This window comes from Lycorma delicatula, chromosome 6, assembly GCF_047948215.1.
Source record: "Lycorma delicatula isolate Av1 chromosome 6, ASM4794821v1, whole genome shotgun sequence".
In the NCBI taxonomy this organism is placed as follows: Eukaryota; Metazoa; Arthropoda; class Insecta; order Hemiptera; family Fulgoridae; genus Lycorma; species Lycorma delicatula.
The window spans coordinates 163354145-163378547 of NC_134460.1; the positions used below are offsets into that span (position 1 = coordinate 163354145).

Here is a 24403-nt window from a genome sequence, read left to right on the forward strand (position 1 = left end):
TCATATAAATATAGGTCTCAGCTCCTACAGTGAAATGAGGTCGTACTGAAATTTTTTGGATGTTAATCTGGAGGCAGAATTAATGGTTTTCTATGGTTTTTGACCTGAAAGATTCAATAAAATACGTCCTAAAACTGTATCTCCTTTAGTTCTTAAGATACCTGACTTAAAACCCAAAATTAGGGATCCAGAAAACAACTTTTTAATATTTAACTTAAAATAACTTTCTTAAGTAAGTAATAAATGCATAAATGTTTTCTACAAAACTTGTAGAGAATTTAATTCTTAAAAAAGTGATGTAACTGACGTCAGTGAACACTGAACACGATGTTTTCAAATTCGTTTTTATTGAAAACCAACACAACTAAATATAACTAGCTGGCTTAACTGTAGTTGCGGTTGGAAAACAGTTAATATTTTTAAGGCATTTGTGTCCCACTAGCAGTGTTGATCTATTTACATAGGAGCCATCTGTATGATCCATTGCAAAAGTTATCGGTTATGTTTTTACACATTGTTGTGCTAATGTTTGGTTTTAATGAAGTTCAAACCTAAAATAATACCGAGAACAGTATCAATTGTTAAGTACTAAGTATGTTTGGTGTAATAACATTCATATTTATTTAATTTTAATTTTTTATTTTATTGTGTTCTTTAAGTCAAAGTTGATTTGCAATAACGGTGAAAAATGCCATATAGATTTACGAACGAGGAATATGCAAATATACTGTACATTTTGCCTGTAGGTTCTGCAACGGTAATGCTTATGAAGTTGTTGACTAATATCGTATAAGATTTCCTAATTGAATTACTCCCAGCAGACAGGCATTTACAGATAGTCACAGAAAACTGAAAGAATGCGGGTCATTTGTATTACATTCTGAATGGGAACACAACAGTCATGAACATATATTGCCTATGATACAGTGAAGTCCTTCAACAAGACATGAAGATTATCTGCGTATGTACATATTCCACTTGTTAGCATATGGAGAACATTATGCTGTGAACATCTTTATCCGTACTATCTTCAGCGTGTACGACATCTAGAAGAACATGATTACTATCAGAGAATTAATTTCTGCCGTTGGTTACTGCATAACAATGTATTAGAAACTCAAATAATTTTTTTGATGATGCGACATTTACACATAACGGTATAAATAATTCAAGAAATCATATTTTGAATGACACCAATCCGCATGCTTCCTCAGAATCAAACTACCAATGTCAGTTTTCTATTAATGTCTGGTGCGGTATAATAGGAAATATTCTGATCAGACCTTATATCCTTAATCGTTGACTGTGTGGGAAGCCTATACATTTTTCTTCAAAATGAACTTCCTATACATTTAGAGGATGTTCCACTGGTAATGCGAAGAGTTACATATTTCCAACATGATGGAGCCCCAGCACATTTTGATCGCCGTGTAACTCAGCATCTTAATGAAACATTCCCAAATGGGTGGAAACATTCCCAAATAGTTCCAAAAAATTTCAGTACAACTCATTGCAGTGGGAGAACTGAGATCCAGGCAAAATCTTTCGCTAGCTGTAACTTGCTAATGAAGCGTTTCTAGACCTATGTTTATATGAACTTTTTTCATTGTTTTGATAAGCAGAATATGCCTGTAAAGTATTGAAGATTCCTCATGAAATACTCTGTATATTATATATAGCCCTATATTACATACCTATACACTATTACATACCTATTACATACATACACTATATATAACCCTATATTATATACTCCTGGTATAAGGATTCCAATGCGGGGTCATACATCTAAATGGTTCAGCCATTGAGCTGCTATGGTGGAAAAAATATACATATATACATACAGTCTAAATACATTATACTTCCTTTTGGGTAGTTGCATAAAACGCTAGTAAGACAACTTCACACATATGAGATATGAGGTTTCCAAATCGTTGAGAATGAAGTGTTGAGATGCGAGTTATTAAAAAATGACTCATTCATCTGATAGAGTTTTCAAATTTTTAAATATTTATATAGCTTATGACATTCCTGGTAATGTAAGGATCCCAATGTGAGGTCATACATCTAAATTGGTTCAGCAGTTGAGCTGCTACAGTGGAACAAACAAACAAACACCCTAATTACATTTTACATTCCTTTTTGGGTAGTTGTGTAATAAAAGAAGTAATAGTTTTTTTTAATTTTCAATATAAATTAAATTAAGCATTTTATCTGTTCAGAAATGTTTGTGTGATTGGTAATTACTTATCTCAGGATGATTGTTGTGAGTTTTTATTTACCGAATATTAATAAATATTCGGTAAATAAATAAAATATTTGTTATTAATAAATATTTATTAACAATAAATTATTTTTTATTGTTAATTCTTGTTATTGTTATTATTATTATTATTATTATTATTGTTGTTGTTGTTGTTGTTGTTTATTGTAGTATTCTAATGAAATATTATTGTCAAAGGAATATTCTAATATTGTTAGTGGAAGAAATGTAAAAAATACAAACTTTTTTTTATACATTTACAACCAAAAATTTAAGGTTGGATTAAAAACATCTAAACTACTAAAATCTCCCCAGCTTAGCTTACCCACCATGACAATATAAGTGCATGCTTCTATGCAAAATAAGAATTTATCACTGGAAAGGTAGAGAGAACTTAAATCACTATTTCATATTCTCATGTCTTATAATTAAATATCTTTTAGAGAAAAACTTTTATAGATTTTAAAAGGTTCTTAAATGTTTGATGTTCATCATATTAAACATTTCGTTAACAGATTAAACCAAATTATTTCAAAGATAATTAAATTGAAAATCTACTGAAAAATATCATTAAAGAAATTTAAAAATGCAGCAAAAAAATGTTACATAAGAATAATGGAGAAAGCATAGATAAAAATTGTTCATGTTGCCTGCCTACTTTTTTAAAAATCACAACTTTAATATCTCTATTGCTGTGTATAAGAAAATCTGTGTTCTTATGAACAAAACAAAACTTGTTGAAAGAGTGGGTATTAAAAGATAAATTAATTTACCAAGAAAATAATTAAAATCTATAAGTAAGATAAAGTAAAAGAAAGATTACAATTAATTATATTAAAGGCGTACTTGGCTCAAAAGAAATCAGCTAAAGCCCAACATTACAAGATTCCATCACTGGAAATTTGTCACAAAATTAGCTAATTATATATAATGAGAATTTTAAATACATATGTAAAAAATAGTTGGAAACTTTCTTTATCAGTAACAATATAGTAACTTCACTATGTGCAAATAAGGAACTACAGTGAACGATTATGAAAATAAATTCGAGAACTAAATGACATTCAAAAACAGTTAATAATTTTAATTAAAATTTAAAAATGGATGGCCATTTATATAGTAAAACAATACATCATTAGGGCTCAGTCACTAAGGAAAAGTATCTGTAAGAAAATAAGTAATGAAATGTAATAAGTAAGTGAATAATGAGAAGTAATAAGTATTAATAAACAATAATAAACATTACTTGCAAAGTTCTATAAAATGATTATTTTAACAGTACTTTTTTGGATAAGAGTTAAAGATATGAACAACTGTTGTCATTTTAGCTAATCCATACAGAAAGCATAAATTTAGATTTACCTTAAAAATATTTAAATCACTGAAACCTCCAGTTTAGATTGCCCACATCTTAGTGCATGTCTCTTTTGTAAGGTAGATGAAACTTATCTCAAGAAAGGTAATGAACCTTTTAAACCAGTCAAACAGATATCCGCTTCGTTAAACAAACTTTAAGGGAAGTATAACTTTTTAATCTTCTTAGCATTATAAACTTTCATATTTTTTTTTATGAATTTATAAAAACTCAAAGGCACTATTTGATATTTATTCTTTATAATTTAGCAAAGAACTTTCATCTTTACAATTGATAACTAAGTTGTCTATGTAATTCCCGTTTATTATGTATGTATTTTAAAACTAGTTTCTTCCAATTTTGTGATCAGTTTCCTGTAATGGTTGATTAAAACTGATTTCTCTGGTTTTCTGTGCTTATAATAACCCAAGTGCTCTTTTATTCTGGTTTTTGTCTTTCTTTTTGTTTGTTCTATGTGCCCCAAATTGCAGTTATTTTCTTTATAAGTCACTTTATAAGTGCTGGACAGATTTAGTTTATCTTTATTTATAAGATAGGTCAATTTTCAGATGTAGCCAAAGTAACGTTAAAATTGTGATTTAAAGAAATATTTCTTATCTTGTTACTATGCGGAATATCTTTTATTGTCGCATGCATTTTTCCACGCTTTCCTTGATCCATTCTCTTTACAGTTTTTTTTACTTTCTGAAATAAAATTGTTTTGCTGCATTTTCTAAATTTTTTTTCAATTCTTTACTGTATGCTGTCAATACTGTATTATTGAGCTAAGCCGATGGTTCTCAAAGATGTCCCTTGGTAGGGCACACCAGGGCGGTGTGCCACGACTTCCTCATAGAGTGCTGTGAAATATTACACAATTTTCTTTATTTCCATCTTTAATTCAATGTTGTAGAATTAGTTAATTACAATTATTGTGATCTAAAATGCATTTTATTTTTGCCTAATGCTTACAAAAAATTATTGGCTATTTCTAATTGTTATTGTTGAAATTTGACATGGGTACCTTGGAAAATCTGGATTTCGCAAGGTGGCCGAGAAACAAAAAAATTTTTAAGAATCACTGGCTAAGCTGTATTCTTAATAAAACCCATTTCTCTGTGATAAAAATCTTCCATCTTATGTCGCATAGAATGAAAAATATCATTGAATCAAATATACCTCTCTATGTGTGTGCTTTTTCACAGTATATATGAAATGTGATTTTGTTACTTTTACAGATTATTTTTAATTTAAAAAAAATTGTTACATCTTATTTATTTTCAATTTTGTGCATAAATTTGATTTTTTTGTTGATTTAGTTTAAACTTTTAATGTGATAAAAATTATCAAAAATAGAAAAAAATATGTCACATATGTATCCATGTATCAGTTAGGAGGTTGGTTACCCATTGCTGGATAATCTATTTTTACTTCCTTGTATGAAGTAAAGGAAGTACTGTAATCACGAAAAATGTTGGCTTTCAGAATTCAACAGAAATATCCATTTTTACCATCCCTGATCCATTTTGACTAGTTTCAGCGTGATGTCTAAGTATATATGTATCTCGCATAACTCAAAGATGATTAGCCGTAGCATGTTGAAATTTTGTATTTAGGACTGTTGTAACATCTAGTTGTGCACTTCCCCTTTTGATTACAATTGACTGGGCCAAAAATGCATATACAGTCAGACCTCTATATAAATTTGGATTTTGGACTCTTTCTTAAGTGCAGTAATAAGCCCTCGTTGAGAGCTTTTCAACAATACATCATAAGTGATACTTATTTTCATTGGTTCCAGAGTTATAACCAAATAAAATTTTAATTAATGAAATATTTGGATCTTACAAGGGGAAGGTACATTGGTTCGAATCCAACTTCATACATATATTTAAACAATTTTTTTTTTTTTAATTTAAATACATTGATTTATTAATAATTATTAACCTCTGATTGTAAAAAAAAATTAACAATAGATAATAATTCAATAATAACAATACAAAAAAAAATTTTTAAATCAGAAGTTGTTAATGAAATAAAATTTAATGTACTTTTCATTTTAATTAAAAAAAAATTACAATCAGAGGTTAATAATTATTAATAAATCAATATATTTAAATTAAAAAAAAAAAAAAGTTAAAAAGAAATTTATGTATATGAAGTTGGATTCGAACCAGTGTTGGATCTGACATGTTCTCACATGCACCACGTATCTACTTGAGCAATGTGAAACAAAATTAATAGATAAACTAATATGAAATACTGATGACACCACAAAAAAATGTGATGTAATGTAGTGTCCACCACAAACAATGCAATTGTGTAACTATCCACTTTATTAATGAATTGGAGGATCGTATCACACTTTCAAATGAAATAAGTTTAAATGAAGTGCAGCAAAAAAGTGTATATGTGATTTAATAGGCGTATAAGAAAATCATGTGGTGTCCACATCAGAGTTTTTGTTTTAAAAATCGTTATTTAATTGAAAAACATTTTTAAACGTATCTCAAATTTTTCAGAAACTTTATTGCGGGAAAATAATAAAGGACCAATATCTAATAGCTTTTTAGACTTATAAATTTGTTTATGAAAGTTATCTGTCGTAAGAACATTGAACAGTTATCCCCTGCCTTAAAACATTATTCGTGAAAGGATATCTATTTGATCGGTTTAAGGTTCACAGTATCTCCTTTATCTTTCTTGAAAAAATTTTTTATCTCATCCAATCTATATTAGAGGTGTGCGTTACGTTGAGGTAGGCAATCTGATCAACCAGCCTCCATGGTGCGAGTGGTAGCATATCAATCTTTCATCCAGAGGTCCTGGGTTTGAATCCTGGTCAGGCATGGCATTTTCACACACGCTACAAATCATTCATCTTATCCTCTGAAGCAATACCTAATGGTGGTCCCGGAGGTTAAAAAAAAAAAGCAATCTGACCAGAAAAATTACGGTTAGATTATCTTAAGATAAATTTAAGCTTTCAATTAGAATTGTGTAAAATGACAGTAATTTATTCCTATGAGGAATTCAAAAATGAAGATAACTATTTTTCATTAAGAATGAGGTGAAACCCAGATTTGAAATTTCCCCCCCCCCAAAAAAAAAAATTGTTCTTTAAAGTTTGAGCAGGTTGATTTTATCTTAATAATTCAAAAAGCTTTGATATAATTTAATATGTGCAAGAACTGGAGAAAACTATTTTTAATTAAGTGGTCAGTATTGTTTGGTATATTTTTTAATGCTGTGTAATGGTATTAAACAATACCTTTTGATGATCAAGGTTTTTTAATGGTGATACCTTTTTTACTTATATTAGATCAGTGGTAATCAAATTATTACAGATTACTAGAAAAAAATTAAAAAATGCAACAAATCATCTCTGTATAATAAATCTGTAAAAGATTGTTAAAACTAAAAATGTGGAATGTTCAGACAAATACTTTAGTTTTATTTACTTAGACAAATGCTAAATTTCTTGTACGGTTTGGCGGTAAAACCAGTTTTTGCGAGAATATGAATTTTCTGTTAAAATATAATATTGCATTGCAAAAAATCATTTGTTCTATTCAGTTTTTTATGAATATTAAATAAATTTCTCACAGTATATTCTCCTCACAATTAATTATATTATAATTGGATTTGTAAGAGATGTTGAATAAAAAGTGTTGTAAAAGCACTGTGCATCAGCCAGTTAGCTTTTAGTATTTGATGTTACTGGCAAGAGAGTGCCAGATATGTAATATATAAGATGGCGAGACGGACAGGTGTATACTGGAATGAAAATTCCATGCTCTTCTTTGAGTTAATGGGCTGGAAGCGGTATAGACACATAGGTTAGGATATGTGCTTGGTGGTGCTTTATTTTGTAAACAAATTGTGGCAAGTAGCCAATTAACATCTGGAACAGTTTCATCATTCCCTTACTCCTCTTCTTTTCTTTCTTTCATTTGTCAGCCTGTGTTAATGTAGATTCGGCTTAGCATAGGTATTTTTATCTTTCCCAGTTTAGTCCAATCCACTGTCCATTCGTTATTCTGAATGTTTATTTATTTATTTTTCCTTATGTGTTAATTTGATTGTATGTGGTATTTTTTGACAGAATTTTTTATAATTGTTACACATTTTAGGTTATTGCTTACATTTAATGTAGTCTATTCTTTGTTTCATTAAAATATATTTATTTTAAAAATATAACATGGTGAAACAAAGTAAAGAATAATTAAACTTTGGGGTTTTTTTTTTTGATAAATTAATCTATACATTCCTTATTGTATTAACCATTGTTATTATTATTTTTCTGTGATATTGTTTAAAAAATATGTGTCTTCGAGCATTCTGCTGTACATACTCAGGTAAATTAATTTTTTTTCTGACTAGATCTAAGTTTACAATTCATTGTTATATTTCTCAGTGACTATCTTTGGCTTAATCTTTTATATGTGTGTAGTATACCGATAGTTTTATGATTTTTTCCCAGACTTTTAAAGAACATTTAATTACTATACGTGATACTTTTAAAAATATTAAAGCTGATTTTGATTCTGCTTATAATAAACTAAGAATTAGCATTTTTGTAAACATTAGATGTTGTATACCTTCTGTATCAAGATTTTGTTGCTACTATAAATTATAGTAGTTTTTCATTACTTTAACCATTCTGTTCATTATTTGTCAAAATTCTTCTAAGTATTATAATTTAATAAGTATTATTATTATTGTTATTTAACTGAAAAATCAGTAATTGGAAAAGATTATGGTAAAAACTATATTTCGTGCTGGTTTTGGGGAATGCCATATCTCAGGATGATCATCCAGACAGTTGTTTTTTTTGCTATTTTAAGTAACTCATTCTGTATTATTATGCAATATTTTTTTTTTTTTAATTATACAGTTTTATTAAAATCTTTTTGTTGAGGTCTTTTTATTTTAATCGCCATTGATCTCTGTAGGACCACGATAAATAATTTCACTTACGGCATCTCTTTTCTTTTGTTCCCAGTAATCTTTTATTTTGCATGACTGTTCTCATCTTTTCTGGGTTTATTCTGTTCTTCTGGAATTCAAAACATGTGAATTCTTTACATGTTTTCAGTTTTTGAATTCAAATGTCTCTGTTTGTGATTTCTATCTTTGCTTCTTTTAGATGTTTTTTGATCTGTTTAAACCGCTTGGTAGATATCTTTCTGTTGCTTCATTGGTTAGTCTGTTTTTGTCCATTCTCATCAAATGTCGATAGAAGGGAAGTCTGTATTTTCTAATTGCACTTGATAGTTTGTCTACCTTCTGATAAAATTCATAGTTTTTCTGTAGTTTCTGACCAGCTTCTACTATTTTCCTCAATGTTTTCTCTTCTGTTTTCAAGTTTATTTATTTCTTCCTAGTCTAAGTTTATGCATTTGGTCATGTGCAGTATCTCAGTTCTTGCCTCTGATTTTTAATGCCTCAGTTTCTTCATTCTTATGATTTGTTTCTTGTTTTATATATATTCTTCTTGATCATTCTATAAGCTTTTGTAAGTTTTATCACAACTCACTTTTTCATCTCAGCTTTTGTATCAACTCAGCTTTTTATCATGGTTTTTAAACTCAGTTTTTGTATCACGGCTTTGCTGGCTTCTTCATTCAGTCCTTTGGGCTGCATTATTTCTTTAAGGTACTTGAAGCTGTCAGCTCTTGATTTTATCATATCTTATGGTAAGATGTTTGGGTGCCTTTTTTTTATCTTTTTTGTGAACTGTATTTTTTGAATTTTCTTTTTGATTTTATTAAATTGTGTTTAAAAAGCTGAATTTTTTTAAATTAATATCTAATTTTTTTTACTCTTCTTGTTGTCAATAATTAAATATATCATTTTTCAAAGTATATCTCTTTCATCACAGATTGAATTTATTGTAAATTTCCTTTAGGAATTGAATTTGTTTAATAAAACTATATAAAAATGTTCTTTTTCCTTTAAGAGTATTTTTAATGCGCATATAGTGTATATATTAGAAGATTCATCTGTTAAAAAAGTCAGACTCAGGTTGGACATTTTATACATTCCAAGGATAAAACTGTAAAATTGATAAGTAAAAATAATTTAATTATTTATACTAATTTTTTTACTATCTATATCTTTTTTTCTTTTTCTTAATATTAGGTCGAACTGTTGAATGTGAAGGCGAAAAACGACTAAGAGAAGATGAAGATGATGATGTTGAAAATCAGGAATTTCTATTAGATAACATCAAGACAAGTCAGGAAAGTAAAAGAAAGAAAATTTCTCCTTCCTCATTATCATCTTCAGTACAAATGGTATTAGATAAACAACAGCCAACTCATTGTAGAAGTGATGATAATAGTAATATCGGTATTAGTAATACTACTAGCTCAACTTCACCTCTCATCACCCCTTCTAAACAACCTGTAAGTATTCTAAATCCTGTTATTATTTACTATTATAATTATGCGACAATAATTTTTAGAAATAAAGTAGTTTATTTGTTTTTACATGCATTATTAAGATAAAATATCTATATTCATATATTGAATATGTAAAACAACACAATCATTAAAGTACAACACGAATAGTGTTGATTCACGAGTAAAACAAACTGTGTTCATTAAATGACATAATTTAATTATATTATTCAGGAAACTATATTTTTAATTTTTTCCATTTACATGTCACAATAAATGTTCAAAATATGCAACTTCAGCATTGATGCAGGAATCAACTTGTTTCTTCATGTTCATTGCAACTTTCCTTAGAGTACCTGCACTGTTGTTAAAGATGCTGCCTGATATTTTGTTACAATTCATGGACTGTTCTTAAAAATAGTAACTTTCAGATAATGTCATAAATAAAATTTTGTTAGTGAGAGATCTGTGGGTATTGTGAAGACCATAGTCTATGGAAAATTGCACAATCATTGAAAAATTAAAATATTCATTCCTAGTTGAATTGGCAATGGCATGTAGCACATCTTGCTGTTACCAGTAATTTTGTTCTTTGGTTTCTTCTATCTTATATTGCTTTGGCTCTTAATCTATCCAGAAAGATAAAATTATATTCCCTCTGAATAATAAACATTTTCTATAACACATACAGCTGCACACCTGAAGTGAAATTTTGGAACCGCTTACTGTATTGAAGTTGTCAGTTAAAGTCTGTTTTTTTCTAAGTTCTCACAATACTCAAATTTAACATAAGTTTAAGGGTCTGATTTTATTAATTATGTAAAACATTCACTAAGAGCAAAGTGACTGGATGGCTACTGTTGATAATAAACTCCGGCAGATTAAAGATTCTGTGTTGCCATGGGGCTCCTCATGCAGAAAAACTCGGCGTGAGCAAGTAGTACTCTGTCGATTGCGGATAGGACATATGAGGGTGATACACGAGTACCTGATGTCAGGAGGACACACACCCCTATGCGAACGATGCAACTGCTGCATGACTGTGCGCCACATACTCGTGGATTGCATATGTTATGCGGCGTTGCATCGTAAATTTAATCTACCCAGAAACATCCGTGGTGTCTTGTGCAATGATAATGAAATTTTAACCTGGATGTTTCTATTTTTGCGTAGTGCCGGGTTAATACAAAAAATTTAATATTGTTGTGTATATTTTTTAATACTGGAAGAGTTTTTAATAAGTTTGTTTTTTTATTTTGTTGATTCTGTTTTTAATTTTTTTATCCGATTAGGGAGCCTTTTACACTCCCTATCGGAATTTGTTAAATTTTTTTATAGTTATTTTTACTTTTATGTTTTAAAGACTCTGTCTGTGATATTAGTTGTAAGATTTTAGTAATGTTAGTTTTAAGTTTTATTTCACTTTTTTAATTTTTGTTTTTAACCTTGCTTTAATTATATAATTTGTGTTAGTTTTAAGTTTTATTTAATTTTGTTATTTTGGTTTTTAACCTAGTTTTAAGTTTTATGTTAGATCCTTTATGGTTTTAGTTTTCCTTTTAGTCTTTTAGTTATCCGAGAATGGGCCCTTTACACCCATCTCGGACTTTGTAAAATTCTATTTAATTTTGTTTTTATTTTAGTTTTTATCTGTGATATTAGTTGTAAGTTTTATTCATCTTTTAGATTAGCTTTAATTCCTTTAATTTTTTATATAAAAAAAAAAGATTCTGGGCGTTGATAATACGCAGGCGTTTTTCGCCCTCAAAAAAAAAAAAAAAAAATAAGTTTAAGGGGAATGTAAAAGCAACTGATTAACATTATGGAAACTGCCTTCATGTAGCACTGACGGTTGACTGCTATGTTTACAACCAGCTACATTTTCTGTTTCATGAAAATCTAGATACTAAATGAAAAATAATAAATCATTTGGTACTACACTATCAGGAAAATTAGCCCTAAAAGTATTCTTAAAAATACTCTTGCATTCAGAATAAGTTTGAATGATTAATTAATGTTCCACATAAATATATACTGGGCTTGTGAAAAGGGTGTGCTTGTTGCTGACACAGATGGAGAGGTTTGACCTTCTGTAGTACAGTCCCAATAAAAATCGTCCTTACTAAGTCTGTTATAGGTTGTGTGACTTTTTGGATTCACTGTAGAAAGCACGGTTCTATTACTACTGATTAAATTATTCACAGGACTCTTTCCCTTTTCTTCTTGTTAGAAAATTATTTTGTCTTGACAAGGAAAATAATATTAAATTGTTTCTTACTACTATAGAAGAGTCTACTTGCATGACGTTAAACTTGTAATTATTATGTATTTAATAAAATTAAATTTTGACTTTTAATCTAAACTTTTATTTAGGTGGTTGACTGGGAGCTCATTGCGTCCTCTGCTACAGTTAAAATTATTACATGTTTGCTTTAGAGATCATCCTGTCTTTGCTTTTGAACATCTGATTTTGAACAAATTTGCGGGCATTTTAAAAATGTTGTTTTGCTCTCTCTCCCAGTTTTTTAAATAGTTTTTTGATACCTTAAATTTTTATATATATATATATGTTTTGAAATGATTGTAGACATCATATTATTTTAAAAGTAAAAATGATGGGATTTTAATTTATTATAAATGCAAATATTTTGGGATTAAGAATAGATAAAAAATGAATGTATCATTTATAATTAAAATAAAAAGTTGATGATAGCTATTATAGCATACCAGTATGTATATATCATTCTTTATTGATAAATGTGAGTAGAAAATATCCATTACATTACTGCAAAAATTTATATATACATATAAATCTCCCTGTACGCTTCTGTCCTTTGAATTTTTGAAAATTCCTACAAAATAAATAAATCTAAAAACACTTATTTGTAAAACATGAAATGTAATTAATGAAACAGCATTATGTCTTAAATAAAAGAATAGGTAATGTCTGATTAAAAATTAAAAATTTTGAACAACAATCAAAATTCAAACGATTGCAATCTTTAATTTTCATTAAATATAATACATACTAGGTCAGTTTAGAAAATAACCGAACTTTATTTTTTTAATCTTTATTATTAATTTTACAGATTATTGGCCCTTTTCCCCTTCAAAGTAATCCCCTTTCCTATTCACACACTTTTCTCAGTGGTGTTCCCATTTCATGAAGCAGTCCTGGATAGATTCATTTGAAATGGCCTTTAAGGTCCGTGACGAATTTGCTTTAATGTCATCAATAGTCTGAATATGGCATCCTTTCATTGCCGATTTTAATTTTGGAAATAAGAAAAAATTGCAAGGAGCCAAGTCTGACTAGTAGGGAAGCTGAGGTAGGAGAGTCATGCGATTTTTGGCACAAAACTGACAAATTGACAAAAGCTGAGTGTGCAGGCCCGTTGTCATGCTGAAGGAACCATGAGTTGTCTCACCACAAATCTGGTCTCTTTTTGCAAATTTTTTCACATAACCATTGTAAAACGCCTTGATAGTATGCACAGCTCACTGTTTCACCTTGCGGCAAGAATTCAAAATGCATAATTCAATTACAATCGATTAAACAAAGATCATCACTTTGACATCAGGTCAAGATTGACATGCTTTCTTGAGTCGTGGAGATTCTTGGCTAATCCATTGTGATAATTGAACTTTTATCTCGGTGTTGTAGCCGTAAACCCGACTTTCATCTCCCATTATGATCCTTTGCGTGAATGTTGCAATGTCATTGACAAATATCCACTCGATGTTCTTTCTGCTGTTCAGTTATCAAATGTGAAACAAACTTTGCTGCAAATCGATGCGCATTCAGTTTTTCAGTCAAAATGCCATCGCATGATCCAGTTGAGATGCTAATGTCTTCTGAAAGTTGTCTGAAATTTGCTCGCACCAGATCATTGATTTTCTGAACATGGGTGTCGTCAGTTGAAGTCGAAGGCCTTCATGATCGGATTGACTGATGACCGCTTTTAAATCATATAAAACATTCGTATCATTGCGCATGATCCAGAGGATCATCTCTGCAAGCTTGTTTTGAAAGTTGAAATGTTTCTGTGAAAGTTTTCCCCGGTTTCACGCAAAATTTTACATTGTATTGTTGCTTCTGAAAATTACACGTTATAAAAATCGCTGCCAACACTTAAACACATTGCGCTCAAATAACAATAACACAAAAACTAAATGAGATAGCAACAATTCAAGAACATGTGGTTACGGAGGAGGTTATGTAAAACACAACACTGTCCACTTCATGTCGCTAAATATCTTCATTGGCATGTAATTAAAAATGTTCGGTTATTTTCTGAACAGGCCTTGTATTATATAAATATAATAGTACATCATACGTCAAACAGCAAATGCAGGTCTCTTAAATTGCTCACCGAAGCACTGTTATAAATGTACAGATCTTTTATTCTGATCGGTACATAATTATACATTACATAGGTTACATACGGATTGATCTACTCAGCTGCATCATTTGCCTGGGGCTGGATATAGGGAAATCATAGTAAAACCTTGGTCATAGCAGCATCACAGAATAGACAAATAATTATTAGGTATAAAAAATTTATGCGATTAAAGTTCATATTAATTATTTAAAATATAACCATAAGAAATAATGATGAGTAAATACAAAATGTTGCTAAATATTAAAAAATGACTACAAAATAATTCTCAGTTCAGAAGCTGTTAATGAAAAACCTACTTGAGCATATGTGTTGAACAAGATATTGAAAATTTAAGTTTCTTTTTTACTTCCTTGTACAAAGTAAAGGAAGTGTATTGTGATTGCGAAAAATTCCAATCTTCAGATTTCAACGGAAATAGCCATTTTGACCATCCCTGAATCCATTTTGACTAGTTTCGGCATGACATCTATACCTTCATATGAATCTCACGTAACTCAAAAATGATTAGCCGTAGATTGTTAAAATTTGGTATTTAGGACTGTTATAACATCTATTTGTGCACCTTGTCTTTTGATTTCAATAAACTGGACCAAAAGTGTCCAAAAAAGCCCAAAATCCAAAAAAATTTGGTTGTTGAACTATTTCTTAACTGTAGTAATAAGTCCTCATCGAAAGCTTTTCAACGCTATATGTCATATGGTACTTATTTTCAACGGTTCCATAGTTATAGCCAAATGAAATTTTAATTAATGAAATATTTGGATCTTAGGTGAAGGCATGTCGGTTCGAATCAGACTTCAACTCCTTTTTTTAACTTCATTTTTAATTAAATATATTGATTTATAAATAATTATTAACCTCTTGTGTAAAAATAATGTTTACGATGAATAGTAGTAATTCAATAATAATGATAAAAAAAAAAAAAGAAAAAATATCAGAAGTTTTTAATGAAATCAAATTTTATGTATTTTTCATTTTAAAAAAATGTGTAAATGTAATTTAATAGCTGTACAAGGAAGTTGTGTGTTGTTCATATGAGATTTTTTATTATTTCCATAATTCAGTCTGTGAACCGATGTCTAATAAATAAGTGTGATTTTCTTTAAAAATAAAAATTGTACTGTATAATTATAAATAAATAAACCATCATTATCAGATGTTCTGCCTGGCAGCAGGACCATTATGTCACTGCTGTCTCCAACTATCCCTGTTCCAAGTATTCTCCATTGTCTTCTTGCGGTTTCAGAAATTCATTTTATGTATATTAAATTCACCCTTCTTCTTCCTCACTTCCTTTCTCTTTCTAATGACTCTTACATACGACTGAAAGTTCCACTCCCTCTAACCACATGTAGCAACCAATTTGCGTTTCTTTTACGTACATCCTGTCTAAGTGCTCTTTCTTCTTTAATTTTGTTCATTACTTCTTCATTCAATACGTTTTCTCTCTATCATTTACCGATAAATAAATCAATACCTAGTAGATAAATGTAATTAAAAATTTTCACAATATTTTATATTTCTGTTAGGATTATTATATTTGATTTCAGTGTTGTTTTCTGCCCTTCCTAGTATTGTTACTTCCTAGTACTGTTAATTGATGCGTTTTGGTCTAAAAAGTAGTCGACATGTTTTGGAGTATGGTAAAAGTATTTTTGAGAATGGAGGTACTCAAAAACATGCCAACTATACAAATATTAGAGAGAGAGAGTGTTAGGAAGGGCAGAAAATAACAGTCAGATCATATATAATTCTCTTTAAAATAAAAATTATATTGTGAAATTATTTTTTTTAAGCCCCATATTGTTAAATTAGCCCATTACATAAGCGTGCTAATTTAATTTTGTAGATGATTTAATTTATAAACCAAATTAAGTTTATGTTATACATAAACTTAATAACTTTTTTGCATCAGAATGTGAAATGGAAATTTTCTAGCGTATAAAAGATGTCAAGTTTGATCAAGATTAATTTATTGGTGTAAATTTAATCAAATTTCTTATATTACCGCTATTTTGAAAATTGTTTTTGTGTTATTTTATGTTACAGAGTTATAAATTTAGTAGTGGCCAAAATGATGACAATATTAAAAAGGGTGATAATAGCCATAGTCCTTCAGCAGATGGAGTCTATCATTTCCAACCGGCTACTGTTACCAGTTCTTCTGTATTGGATGAATTGGATGTCACTGATAACATTCTCTTAAGGTAAATAAAAATGAATTCAGTATTTTTAATTAAATAACAATAAATATAGTGTGAGTGGATGTGAGCAGATATTTTGACAATAACTTCATATTGCTTAAATTTGTTCCTAATGAGTCACATCTTCATCTTTGAAAACAGATTACTATCTGAAGATGGTAAATTTGGGAATCAGAGGAGATACAGAAGAATTTTGTTGCATAAATAACAGAATTTATTCTGTTGATACAGAAGAATTTTGTTGCATAAATAGAATGATTTTGCTGTCATAACATTTGTTTTTTTATCTCTGTGAAAAAGAATCTTTTGTTTGTCAAATCTCATCCTTTTTCTTTACTTCCTCATTTACTTAATTCTGCAAAGATACATAACATTTTCTGGTCGTTGTCTTACCCTTCTCCAGAAAGTCAGTGAAGATTATGCCATGAGTTTCCCAAAAGACAGGGACCATCATCTTTCCTGCTAATGATGGGATGGTTTTCATCATTTTTGGAGAGAGTATGACAATTGCAAGCCATTGGTTTTAACTGTTCCTCGATTTCGGGTCAGAAATACTGTATCCACATTTCATAGTTATGAAATTTTGTGAAAACTTTTTTTTTATCATGTTTAAGTATCCCCAATCTGTGTTTAAAAATGTTTACTCATTTATGCTTTTGATTGGTTATGAGGTAAAAAGTACCCATCTTGTTGGAAAATTTCATATACATAAATATTCTTGTAAAATATGACATCTATCTCTTCATTTGAGGTGGATATTGTCATAGTATTTCCAAGTGCTTTCACTTCTATCTTACATCACCAACCATACCACAAATTTTTTCAATATCGTCTACTACATCAGTTGTAATTATTATAATCTCAACAGGCCACTTGCAACATTCAGTATTGTTTGTTCTCATTTGACCACTTTGAAAATAACCAAACTACTTGTAAACTCTTCTGCTTGATGTACTGACTCACCATAATATTTGAGTTGGCTTTAGTTTCCTGTGTAATTTTACTCTTCAAGTGATTGTCCATAACAGAATTATAAATGAAACTGACAAGTTGTTGTACACTCCAAGCAGATGTGCAGCTAGGAATCTCAACTTTGTGTCGTCCTTTGACTTTGTACACATTTATCATTGCCCCTTGTAAAGGTATACAGTTTATGCATTTTATTACAATAAAACAATATTTTTCTAGAGTTATTATAAATTTACATACAGTATATTACAGTAAAACAATATTTTTCTAGATTTAGTATAAATTTACTTTGTTTACATGTCAGTAAATAAATACAAATTTATTAAAAAATTTGTAAAGATTTAATTTTGAAAAAATCTTTAAGTCAAATGAAAGTTAAAACAAAAGTTTAAAAATTAGATTTTTATTTATTATAAAACTGACCAAAACATGCAACAAAAATGTTACTTCATTTTAAACTAAACTAAAATTCTTTTTGATGTAACAAAAATGTTCATTTGTCAGATGCTGAGAGTTTATGTATGATCAGGTGGTTTGAATGTACGTAAAAGAAGAATTTGAAAATATTTGTTTTTTATTAAAGTGGAATTCTAGAAATTTTATTCTTAATCAACTGTAATGTTTAATTTATGATGCATATTTTTTAAGTACGTTTACAAGTGTTGATATTACCTTTTTCTGCTTTTTGAAGCTGTGTTTCTTTTGTATGTAAATGAAAAGCATGCTCTTTATTATATGATATTAAGTGTATTTAAATATTTCTTGTTTGTCTTTTGCTCATTTTAGTAATGACTCTACTGGATTGAGTTTACAAGAAGAAGAAGAAGCATTGCTTAGACGGCTCGATGAATTGAGTGTTAGGTCTGAAGAAATTGATATAAAACCTGTCCTTTTTAATCTTGGTGACAGGTAATTTGTACTGTCTTGAACTTTAATTAATTTCAAACTTTAACTACCCTGGGAGTTGCCCTGATCTCCTGAGGGATTATGAGTGGGGTAGCACATGCTGTTTGGAGTGGGTATTTTCCCTGTGGGTATTGTATTGCAGTTCCTTCAAGAACAGATCGCCCTTTTTTCTCTCCCACCTCCTTTTTTCCTAATTTTGATCCTGTTTACTCATTTTGGGTTCTGTGTGTGTCTCCGGTTAGGTCATGCTGCAGGATCTGCAGTGTTATTGTAGTATCCTTGTTATGATATAGGACTGCCTATGGACTGACATGGAGACTAGGTTTGTTGTTCAGTGGCTATACAGTAGGCCTAATAACTGAAGTGCTTATTAGGTATTGTGTAATCTGAATTCACAATTCCAGTCATGCAATTTTTTACTTAATTAAGTTGTAACTAATTTCAAAAGCACATATAATTTAATTTAAGAACTTATAAAAAATAGAATTAATTAATTTACATATCAAAACTGATTAAAAAAGAAGAAAACTGTTATTGAAAAGTTGCAATATAATAAATTAATAAACTAGGTATAAATAATAGAAAATATCAGCGGTCATTGGTGAAAATAGGACTGAAATAAATTCAGAGAGATCAGCAAGTTTCGGTTGAAATAGAAGTTTAAAGAAATAGAAGTTATAATTAAAGAAAAGCACCTGTGATTGGAAAATTTTATAAGAATTCTATTACTTAAGAATTCTCCAGCTCATATATCGTTCTTGAATCTTCACTTATCCTTCACAGTTTGAAAGTTTATAACTTTCATTCTTTCTTGATCATTTTGCATCATCCTTTCCATGGTTACCTCCTTTATTGTCCATCCTTCTTTAAAAATACTCTATTAATCTTTGTTCAAATATTTTTAAGTTTTTTGAAACTCTATATATAATTTTATTGTTTATTAACTGTTTATCTTTAACATTTCTTGTAATTTTCTTTTGGTTTCCTTTATTTTTTAGTACCATTTTATTTTTCTTTCAAAGAATCATCATGTTTTTTCAATTTTGTTTAAGCTTCAAACTTTATTCCTGGGCAATTACATTAATCCAGTCTGAAACCATTTCTAAGAGACTTTAATAGATGTCTCTTTCATCCCTTTACTCTTGGGTAGGTTTTGCAGAATTTTCCACTATAGTTCCATCCATTTCATTGTGCTACAGTTTGTAGTTGCCGGTAGGATAGCCGTTTACTTTATTGGGTGTTCAAGTGGCTATTTGGCTTTTGGGATTGTTTGAGAACCATAATTTCTATCTTATAATTACTAAAAAAAGTCAACGTAGTTGTTGAGTTGCCTGTTGAGAGTGAAATCAGTGCCCTAACTCTCAAAAATCTAAATTCTTTAACCTGTGAATCGTGTGTTACTTAAGTTTGTATTAAATATTTTATGAATTTCTCCATTTTTGTATGTCAATTGTGTGGTTATATATAATTTTTGGGTTGTATAAGATTAATATTGTATTAGTGATTCCCCTTCCTGTCATTAAACTTTTGTTTATTTCCATAATTGATCGTCATTCTGTAGTATTTAAAATCTACTGCTAGAGGTTGTAAACAGGGAATATCATTAGGAAGATGTTGATATAAAATGGGTTATGTTAACATCTGTGTATTAATTTTTTATAACTTTGTACTACTTTGTGCATCCATTAAAGTAAAGATTGAATTAGCAACTTGAGTAAGTAATTTTTATGTCTTTTAATATAAGGAATGTCTTTTAGTAATGAATTGGTAACACTGAGTGCTAATTAATGAGTTCATCTTGTTCACATCATAATTTTTATTAAAACTGATAATTCAATAATATATTTGTATAATTTAATATATTAAAATATTTGTGTAATGTATTAATATTTGTATAATTTAATGTATTTGTATTTCCATCAATAATGCAATTTTGAGTTTTGTTAGAAGTTAACACATTCTTTTCTTGGGTAAGAAGAGTAATTCCATATGAACAATGATAAATTGTGCGATGGTCCATGAATGATGATGATCTTTTAATGTAAATATGTCTTGTTTAATCTAATAATAATGGTTTATCGTTTTGTTGTAAAAATCATTTATTGTTTATTACAAATATTACATTTTGTTTTTTTTTTGTTTTTTTTAGAGTTGAAATAAAAAGTTCATCCGGAGCTGCAGCAATGTGTAACAGTTCAATCAGTGAAGAAGACTCAGGATTTGTCTCATCTGAGACTGCACCAAATAGAGAACTTTTGGTATTGATTTTTATTAGTAATTCTTTTATATGATTGCATATATTAATTTTATTGTGTGTGTGTGTGTGTGTGTGTGTATATACACGCACGCGCGCATGTGTGTGTGATTCAACTTGATCCACCCAAGTACGGAATTAAAGTAAAATGACATTCACCTAATTTTTCCAGACTATAGTATTGGCTAGCCAAACAAGTAGTATATTTTGTTTTTATCATATTTAATTTTAATTTTATCATAATTGACATCATATTTTTATATATGTGTAACTTTTAATTTCAGTAATTTTAACTAATATTAATTTTTGAGATTTTTTATATTTATTTTTTTTTTTTTAATTATAAATTTGATAATTTTTAACTTTTTAATTTTTAATTTTAATTTAATTTTTTAAATCTTATATATTAAATTTTATATATTTTAATTATGATTTTGAGTTTATTATGTAATTTGATTATAAACATTTTATAAAGAAGAATTATAATTGAAGATGTAGGAGGTTGCCATGAAAGTACTATTGTAGACATAATGAAAAAATAAGTTGTGTCATTTTACTTTAAGTCTATACTAGAATAGATCAAGTTGAATCATATATACAATAATTTACAGAGGTGATGTGGGTCTTGAAAAGATCGATTTCAGAAAAAGAAAAAATATATATATATATGTATGGGCAACCGTGTATGTACACACAAATAACAATCTAGTTATCAAATTATTATCCTGTGGTTATTATTGTATTTTTGTTTGATTAAAATAATTCTTATTATTATTTTTATTGTAATAGGTAAAAATAGCTTTGAAGACAAGAATTAATTTGGTTAAGAAGATAAAATAATAAACTTGTAGTTTTGTAATTTTTTAATAGAATATAATCAAAATAGCAAATGACACCATTCATGATAAAAATAGGTATACTTATTTAGAAAATATGTATTCTTTACAAATATTTGTAGTATCAATAATTTATTTCATTATGGGATGAAAAATAACTATTAGTTAGCAGTTTACAGAACAATGCAGTTGTTTGTATTTAAACAGTCTTGTAACTTTATTTAACATCGTTTACATATGGATAGATCAGATGACATGAGTAGTAAACACATCTTCAATTGGTCTTGGTTAACTATTAGTGTAGGATATTATCAGTATCTGAAATGAACTGGTGTTCAAATCATTCAACTAACTTTTGAGACGTGGTCAATTATATATAATTCTCATATGTAACTCGCACATAATTTTGTCAGAATTGACAGAATTATGTGTATTTATCTTTTTTAAATCATACTAGAGAGATTTGATAAGTTTGTGCAAAGTTAAGAGATGGTATTTACAGTACATTGTTGGGTATTATTAGTCTACTGGATCTGCATTAGGAGTATATACCAAGTTTTTGTCAGATGCATTCATAATTCTGTTGTTGGGAGTCATTTGGATCGATTCAAGTATTGTGATTTGAGAAAAATGGATGGACAAGACATTCATGTAGTAATCAAACATTATCTTTTGAAAGGTAAAGCCACATAGGAAACTAAACCTAGCCAAATATATATTGTGTTGCTACATTGATTAGAATAATTTGCAAGAGCTTTGGTTGTTTCTGGAGTGGTCATATGTCCACCTGGAGATGACTCCAGGTGGTCAGATGTCCACCTGGAGTGTTCCAGGTGGCCTGTTGAGGTCACTATTGCAGAGAATATTGAAAAATCCATGATATGGTTGGTGATAGAGAATAGAAGATTAAAAGCATGTGAAGACAATGAGACAATAAGCATTTTAGATCAAAAAATGCGTCATATTTTACATGAATATTTACATTTGCGAAAATGTGTCATGGATGGCACATTTGGTCACAGTCGATCAAAAGTGTGAATGTAAAATCATTTCTAAGCACGTTTGAGGGCTGTTCCAATGTAATTGAGAGAGATTTTTGTAATATTTCGTACAGTTTGATGAATTTTAGATACATCAATACTCATCTGAAATGAAAGAATAGTTGAAACATTAAGGTGCAGTTGGGAAACTTGTTTCTAATAATATGAAAACCAAACCATAAGCAGGATGTTTCTGGGATGTTTATGGTATATTCTTCATTGACTTTGGAGACAGATAAAATGATAAAAAGTTAATATCTTTGCTGGATCATCTAAATGGGAAAATAAAGAAAAAATGACCCCATTTGACAAAAAATCAGATTTTTTTCTTCACTGAAGCAACGCACCACCAGGTTACTCTTCTGTGATTGTCAAAGCAAAATTGTTCAGATTGTACTGTGAAATTCTTCTGCATCCTCCTACTCACCAAACTTAGCACATTTGGACTAATATCTGCTTCCAAATATGAAAGGGTTTTCTGGGAAGAGATTTATGAAAAAAACAATGTTATTGCTGAAACATTACCTATTTTGATGACTTGGATTAAACATATTATAAGGATGGGGTCGAAAACTTAAATATTGTTGGACTAAGTGTGTAAACTTGAAAGGAGATTATGTTGAGTTATAAAAAAGATTTTTACGTTATTTTACATAGGCTTAACTTGCTTTATTTGCACAGATTTAAAAAAATCCCTGGTTAGACTTTTTATATGTGGAAATTAATTTTTCATTGTAGTGCAACTTTGGGGTGTACATTTCAATATAATCTTGTCTTATTATTGTTCACTAGTTTATTAGTTTATTTTACTAAAACCTGTAATAAATAATTACATATACATGTGTCCTCAGTTGTATAACACAGCACTATAATTATTACTTATCATTGAGACTTCAGGTCCATAGCAAATGTTTGCTGGATGTTTTCCACTAAAGAGTATCTTTCCAATATGAATAATTACCAAATTTTGTAATAATTACTCTTTATTATAATTTTAAAGTAAATATTGATAAAGATAATTCTGTTAATCTAATTCACTCCGTATTCTTTTCAGTTCAGTTACATCTTGTTAAACTGTGAAAGTTATTTGTTTACTCTTAAAACTAATTACAGGTTCATTGTATTTTATTTGAATTAATTAATTAACAATGAAGAAAATGCATAAAAGAACACACACTACTATCATCTAATGGTTGATTCATTAGTTAAGTACAGTAAATTCTTTTTAACTCTACATTCCAAATCAGCAATTATCTTTCTAAATAACATATTTTTAGACTCACCTATATTAAACAATAATAATTCCTTACCCTCGGGTATAATTTGATCTGTATGATAATTTCATTTGTCAATTTTATTTTTTAGATTTTGATATATTTTTTGTTGATATAAATGTAACAAATTATAACAAAAAGAAAAAAGGGGAAGTAAGTTTTGTAAGTGTGCTAAAATCTGTGATGAATACACAATTATATTTGACAGTCATCTACAATGTTCTGGTTTTAAATTGAAGTCAGGCTTGGAATCCTTCACATACTATTAAATTCATTTCTCATTACAAAAAAAAAGTGCAGGTATTTCTAACTAGTTGACCATAAGCTTGTAATTACCGGATGATAAAATAAATAGTATAATTATGTTTTGTTATTTGCTTTGTAGTTGTAATAAAAAGTAATTACAAATTGTTGCTGAGGTAACTCATTGATCATCTACGCTGCAGAACTGAGAGAAATTTATGTAATTCTGAAAGTTAATGTCAAGTTAAACATT

The 24403-nt window shown here is 28.9% G+C and overlaps 1 protein-coding gene across 2 annotated transcripts in view; it reads left to right on the forward strand.

Moving 5' to 3' along the window:
- The window catches only part of Spn (protein phosphatase 1 regulatory subunit spinophilin), a 470769-nt gene that overhangs the window by 350859 nt on the left and 95507 nt on the right, over positions 1–24403 (forward strand). For both annotated transcript variants that reach the window (XM_075368965.1, XM_075368964.1), the window contains exons 9-12: positions 9762–10027; positions 16474–16631; positions 18384–18506; positions 20653–20761. In XM_075368965.1, the coding sequence (XP_075225080.1) occupies positions 9762–10027; positions 16474–16631; positions 18384–18506; positions 20653–20761 (656 nt within the window). The remainder of the gene's footprint in view (positions 1–9761; positions 10028–16473; positions 16632–18383; positions 18507–20652; positions 20762–24403) is intronic.